General features: G+C 34.4%; 1 protein-coding gene across 2 annotated transcripts in view; it reads left to right on the top strand.

Annotated features, from left to right (window-relative positions):
* LOC113234525 overlaps positions 1-6,737 on the top strand; it is a 21,226-nt gene extending 14,489 nt beyond the window's left edge. Inside the window, exons 7-8 of one of the 2 annotated variants that reach the window (XR_003310796.1) lie at positions 1,126-1,196; positions 6,494-6,632. Coding sequence is in view for 1 of the 2 variants with exons in the window: in XM_026469869.1 (XP_026325654.1) it covers positions 1,053-1,196; positions 6,494-6,600 (251 nt within the window). In the remaining variant the exon portion in view is untranslated. Of the gene's footprint in view, positions 1-1,052; positions 1,197-6,493 lie in introns of both variants that reach the window. The other variant, XM_026469869.1, reaches the window with a different exon arrangement.
* The last annotated feature ends 852 nt before the right edge of the window (positions 6,738-7,589 follow it).

Raw genomic sequence — 7,589 nt, forward strand, 5'->3', positions numbered from 1 at the left:
TGTGTGTGTGTGTGTGTGTGTGTGTGTGTGTGTGTGTGTGTGTGTGTTTGTGTGTGTGCGTGTGAGCATTGGTATGTGCTTAAGTGCGTTTTCATCAACATTTTATGTTACAAGATATAAGTTATAGCCAAATTTCAAAATTTAAGTATATATGTTGAGAATATGTAAAATATTTTTTATTCATAATTTTAACTCCAATGTACCCTAGTAATATTGTGTACCTCGGTCCTTTCGGGATAAGCTCAGGATAAGTCACGTTTTTTAGTACTAAAGTAGGGAGTGTTTTGTAGCGTTGTACCTGTTTTTTATACCCTTTTCTTGTTACAGCCTTCCTTTTTTCTTTCGACGTATGAAATAAATTTTGTGGACAGGTGTATTCTATTTTATTGCCGTGATCCTGGTTACGGCACATTATCAGTTTACAACCTCTTCAGTCATGCAACGATGGCATAAGTCGGATTACGTCAATCATGTTTATTGCTCCGTTAGGTGCAGAAAAATATAACCCACATCCTCTCCAATTGGAGATTAGATACAGAAAAATATAACCCACATCCACTCCAATTGCAGAGGATGTGGGTTTTATTTTTCTGTATCTAATGGAGTCATGAACATGTTTGACGTAATTCCACGTAGATGGTCATATTTTTGTCAGTGCTTGCATGTTTGTGTGTACCTCACATATTTTTTATTTTTCCAAGTACACATCAAACACTCAATATCGAATACAAATGGCCGTGTGAAAGTCCGCCATTAGATCCATAATATAATATCCAGACCATAACATCGTACCCCTCATGCAAGAATGGCATAAGGGAGTGACGTCAAACATGTTTATTGCTTCATTAGATACAGAAAAATATAACCCACATCCTCTCCAATTCTTCTAACTCTATCTACAATGTTAGGCGACAGAATTACAAGTATTAGAGAGGATGTGGGTTATATTTTTCTGTATCTAATGGAGCAATAAACGTTTTTGACGTAACTCCACTTATGCCATTGGTCCATGAGGGTTGTGATATCCAGACAGCTTACATTTTCGTTTTCAGCTCCCCTACACTCATTCAGAATATTAAAATTTGGTATTAAGAGGCTATTTGACAGCTGGCACCTCGATTTCAGCAATGCCACGAACTTGCTAAAGCAGAGCAGATTATTTAGACCATATTGCATCAACGTCGGACACCATGGTGGTGAGTATTGTATATTAGTGATGTCATAACGGAAACAGAATCGGAAACAGATGTCAAAAGTAAATGTTAGCGGAAACAGAAACGAAGTGAATACTAGAAATAACTCAACAAAATAGTTCCCAACAGGGCTTGTTTTTAGTTTCATAATTTAAGAGGGAGCAGAGGAAAAATTCCTAATCTTCGATTTGATTTTAGAGGGGTATATCCACTTTAAAGTTAAAAATAAAATATTGTATGAGTAACTACACGATATATTCAAGCATAGACATTAATCAGAAACATAAAACAATAAAGTTTCCTCGATAGATAAAAATCACGAAATGAACTCTAATTTTCAGATTTTTCCGATTCATCCTCGAAATGCTACAGGTTATTAGGACAAAAATCAGATAATTAATTATATTCATGCATGATCGACAACTGTCACTACGGATTTGTTTTAATCTCTTTAGTTTTAGAGTTATTCCGCTAAAACGAATTTGGTACTTTTAATGCGCAAAATTCAACATCTCCTATCGTATGTCACGCGAACTTCAGGCATATATTTGTTTCACAAATTTGGGCGGAGCCAACGTCAAAACTTTTTTGGCATGCTCGCTCTTAAGTGCAATTATTACACATAACAAAATTTAGTAGCGGACGGGCTTCTTGTGAAAAGGTTCGTCCAGGGAAGTACAGCATGTCAGCATTACTGTATTCCGGTTTTGAAGGGTAATAAGGGTGCTGGTGGAATTACAGACATATGAGACATGTCAACTTGCGTCCCAGGGTGACAGCAGCGGCAGTGCCCCTCAAATCTTTACAATTCAAAGCTCCGAATGACACTGTGACAGTTATGGACAGGCGTGTAGCTAACCATCAGGCGCACGACTTTTTTGTCTCGTCACTTGATATTGTAAATACTACCTATCCGCACTAACGCCAGATCCGTAGTAAACGTTGTAATCTTCCAATTAAACTTCCGTTATAAATGTTGCTGAAACAGAAACGGAAACAGATATGAATAAGCTTGCGGAACTTCCGCTGTTGCGGAAGCAGAAGCGGAGATCTCTTGCATAACTACTGTATATAAAAAAAGTAAAAGGCATTTATTTATCCATATGACAATTAAAACAAAAGAACTGTAACGTTGACAAAAAGGATGATGACTCTGCATTGCTGATTTTCAGGCTTCATCTTAAAGCTATTCGCTTGCTGCATCAGGCCGGCAAGCGGAGTGTATACTAAACAGCTGTCTGTGCTGCACTATATGCAAAATATATAAAAATTAGAAAAAAAATTGTAATTAAAAACAGAAAACATTCTAAAATATATGCAAGTGTTAATGCCCCACGGGCCCCAAATCTGCTTCTTCTTTTATTTTTATTTATTTATTTATTATTAAACTTTTCAATTAACAAAACAAAACAACATGCATAAACCTACACAGATTTTAGAACATTATGCAGCCGTCATCTACACAATATAAAAATTGAAAACATATTAAATATTATTGTAGGTAACATAACAATATGTCCGAGGTAGAGATGGGTCATGGATAAATATCATTGAGATAAATACTCAGGATAAATATCCATTTTTACTCGATATTTATCCAAAAACATGGATAAATATTTTAAATCGTGGTTTATTATTTATATTTAGTAAAAAAAATATATTTTTAAGCTTAATTGTAAATATTGATATAATTTAGTAGCATGTACGTATGGTACATTGCTTGTTATACCTTTTTTTCTATACGCAGTAATAAAAATATTACTTTTAAGTACCGTAAATCCCTGTATTTTCGCGTGAACCTTGTTATTATTTAAATGCGTAGTTTGTTAAAAAAGATAATTGTCTCCACACTATATTAATTAGCTGTCTAAAATTTTGTATGAATTTTTTTTCAAGTTACTAAGTTGGTCCATTATTGTACAGTTATTCAGCTTCGTTATATACGAATATAGGGGTTTTTGGTTGTTCAATATTTTATTTTTAAAATCTGTACAGACTTCATTGGAAATACTTAAACGATAATAAATTCTAACACAAAGGATATTCAATTCAAAATCACTTGGCCAATATTTTGCCAAAGCCTAAATTCGCTACCCAATAATTTACACGAGTGCGAAAAAAACGAAGAGAGCCGCTATGGAATATTGTGTTCGCACTTCGCATCAAAACATTTTGTATATCTACACACCTAGAATAATAACGCATAGAAACCTAGTCCGCACACGCTAAGTGAGGCAAATTGAAGCGCGCCCAATGGGCCTACACGAGCGGGCGGGCCGTCAGTGCTCAAGGTCAACTTGTACCGCGAACAGATCAAGAATTTTAGCTAAAAATGACGAAATGTGCGGTAAATAAGTGTAAAAATACGTCAGACAAACATAAAATAGATACTAACATCACATTCCACAAGGAAGTAATGCGTTTCAACTTGTATTTTTATATAAATATTCACTAAAACCGAAAATTAACCTACTACTAAAACTAGCCTACATGAATTTGATTTTTGCCTCACTTGTGACAGTTCGTTTGATATGAAACTATCATTCTATGCGTTATTATTCTAAGCCCACACAATTAGAAACATTTATTTTTTATATCATGTGTATTAATACATTTTGTGTGTGAAATGTGAAACAGAATCATTGGTCTATTTCAAGTCCAAACATGACTTTATTTAGTACGCAGTAGACCCCAAGCTCAGATTACAAAACCCCAAGACCTTAAAGTTGGGTCGCACTTTATTATATTAACGCAGGATAGGTCAGCTCAAGGGTTACAGTTAATTTGGTAACTTTCTGTCAATCGACTTTTCTATACCAGCTAACTTTTATGTTGATAAAAGTTTAAGTGAGTATGTTGCAATTAGTTTACATTCCTACCATTTGTGAGATGTAATCGACTCGAAAAACGTAGGTACTAACCTAACAAATAGAAATTAAATACGTTATATAGTAAACTATAGATAGATAACACGTTCATTCAGCACAAATACAAACAAAAACAAAACATTTACAATCACTTCACAGAGTATAACATAAAAGCATATAAAACATTCATTATTAATTTTATACAAATTTATATAAAACACATACTGCGAGAAAAACAAACAAATACTGTACGAACCATTGTAGGTCAATGATAAGAACTCAGAAAATTTTAATGTAACTATGACTACAGTTTGTGCTGAAATGGCCCTGACTCAGCATAAATACTGTAGACCGAGAGAAGTCAGCTACAGTCAGCAACAGTGCTGGTTTTCTGCCAGTACCATATGGTGAGCGATCGTAGCCCAGTAAGCCATGCCACCAAAGTGCATCACACGCAAATACATATTCCTTAACTCTAAATACTGTATATATATTATAGTATTGTAAGGGATAAATAAAGCTATTACTATTACACCATCAACGTGCCATCGACTCGCCATTGAAAAGCAGAATACCAAAAAATTGCAATGGCAGATGTATAGTAGCTCGATGGCTCTTAACTTGTAGCAGAATACCAAACGTAGAAAATCCAGCCATTGACATTCATTCGGCACACAATTGAGATGATTTAAAATTGGCATATTTGGTGCCCAATTGCAGTGATAGTCAAAGCTTAATATCACAAAGTACCCGTGTACCTGTGATTCCACCTGCACCCTTCAAATCTGAAACACAGTAGATAATCTCACATTACTGCTCGGCGGCAGAAATAGATAAGGTGGCAGTACTTCCATTGACGAACATTTCTATTTCATCTAGCGAAAATCATTTTCATTCGATTGTTATTAGCCGCTCACGCGATGCGCTCCTCCTACCGCAAAATGGCGGCTATTTGGTTTCGCAAAATAAAGAAGGATGCAGTTTAAATACAAGTTTTTATGAATAAAAATTATTATTCTGCATTGCTAAATAAATACCCACCTTACTACCAACAAAAACATCTCCAATAAAATGCAGTAATACACCGCAAATCCTGCACTTAAAAAGCACTAATGACATTTTTGGTGTACTTGGGTAAATATGATAATATTCCGTTTGAGTGGTTCTAACGTTTACCATGAAATTACTCCTTAAAGTATAGTTTATAAACATTTATATTCAGGGTAAACTTAAAAAACGCTACTTACGGTATGTTTTCAATAAATAAACACCGAAATCACCAGCCCAAACAATAACACACACGATTGTCGTGACGTATTTTTGAAGTTGTTTATTTTTTTTAAATGACAAACCCAGGCATTAAAACCGTTATGGTTTGCTAGAGTAGTTACCGAAATACCAATTAATATTAGTTCTTTTACCTGTTATAACTTCGATATCCGATAAATTGGTATAAAATCATCACCGGCACCTCTAGGTGTGGTATGCGTCTACGGCTGCATGTATAGCGTGAGTGGTTAGAGACATTTCAATTAAATTTTCTCTCCCGTTTTCTGTGATAAATACGTTATGGAACTATGGAGTTTATTTTAGATCTTATTTCTAGTAGACAAAATGTTTTCAAATACAAAGTCAAATAATCATTTATTTCATAGGTAACATTTTTACACTTGAAAATGCATTGACTTACAAATAAATGGACGACGGGTCTAATACAAAAACCACGATAAAATGCCCCAAGTCAACCTATTTAAACGTAGTGACATGCAAAGTAATATGAAAAAGCTAAAACGTTGAATTTAAATTGTAATGTCATCGCAGTACTATCTAACTTTGCTTGCTTCGCTGTCAGTCGAACAAACAAAGACTAAAGCGTGAATGACGCTCTGTATACGATTTTAACGCCCTATAAGTTCGGACACTTTTTAGCGCGAACCCGACGTCCATATAATTCAATGTCAAGTAAGTCAATGTGAAAACGTCATTTTTTAAACTACTGCTCGTTCACTACACTGACATCCCAGAGAAGAAACTCTTGGATTGCTCTTTTCAAATAAACTTCAATGCTATTAATGCTATATTATATGCACTTTGAATCAAATTTGTGTGGAATCTAGAGCCATGCCATTTTTCTATACATCTTTATCTAACGCGTAGTCTACAATTTTGTAATATGTCTTTTCAATTAAAATACTTTTAAATACGTTTGAATATCGTGCAATAAAGATCATGAAGGCTATAATCTGTCCCAGTTAATAGATATTTGGGTATTAATGTGAGCATTATTAGTTGGAGGCAGACATAGGAAAGGTGGCACTACTTGCAAACTCGCACAGGTTGCGCCGAAAGTACAGGAAAAGGAAGGAAGGGAATGGTCGTGAAGGCTCCTCTCGTGCATCCCATGTTAATGATTATATTATTAATTTCTTTTAGGTTCCACAAAATCATCAAAAAACACAAGATATTCAATAAGTACAGAGTCGACGACAAAATGTACAGATTCAGATGATTCTGCTCAAACGACTATAGCAGGAGAATAATCAACAAGATATGGATTGCGGCAAACTGTTTACTATTTGTTGGAAGTTCATACAGATTACATGAAGAACCACAGATAATGTAATACATTGTTGTTGTGCTATAAGGTTTTAAATATTGTAGAAATAAAAAAATATCAATCCTTTACAAACTAATTTTATTTAAATAAATATAATTAACAAACAAGTCCATTGGGTTTCAACAGAACAAAGAAATATTTGTAAGGCCTACATCTATTTCTCTCGTGAGTTTGTGTGCAATTTGTGGGTGTCCATATTCGAGTCGAACCGGGTCGAAAGAATTCTTCCTTATGTATAAATAAATTTATAGACAGGTAAGAACCTACGCACACGGCGTATTTTATACGCGCCGAAAATGTATTTTGTCCTTTATACAATAAATAAATAAAAAAAAAAAAAAAAACTGGTACTTACCTGTCCCCTTTATATCTGTAATAGTATAGGTGACACTACTTTATCCCACTTATACCATTGGATTTTAAAAAGTAATGGTATAAATAGTATTTACCTGTCCTATTTATACCTTTAATGGTATATAGGTGGCACTATTATATCCCAGTTGTTCCATTGGATAATGAATAATGGTATAAATGGAACAGGTTAGTACCAATTCAACTGCCGCAACAAGCAGTATCGAAACTGCAAAATCTTTTTTTTTTTATTGCATCAATTGTAAGAGTATATGATACACTATTAGAAAAATATACAGTTTGGTCAAAAAAAATCATATTAAGGGAAGTTTTAAATTGAATATTATCGGTACTTCATACTATGAGCGACAAACATTATCGAACAAGGTACAATCGATACTGTTCTAAAGCGACGGTGTGCGCACACAGTTGGTAACTGACCGAATCGTCGGTATTCGCCGCGATGCGATGTGAGAGAGTGACGGCATGTCTCTTTCGTTTACTTTTAGGTTGTTTTAGTTACTTATTTTTTGTTTTGTTCGTTGTTTTTTTTTTAAATCG

The sequence above is a fragment of the Hyposmocoma kahamanoa genome, unplaced genomic scaffold, assembly GCF_003589595.1.
Source record: "Hyposmocoma kahamanoa isolate Upper Pololo Valley unplaced genomic scaffold, ASM358959v1 84, whole genome shotgun sequence".
NCBI classification, from domain to species: domain Eukaryota; kingdom Metazoa; phylum Arthropoda; class Insecta; order Lepidoptera; family Cosmopterigidae; genus Hyposmocoma; species Hyposmocoma kahamanoa.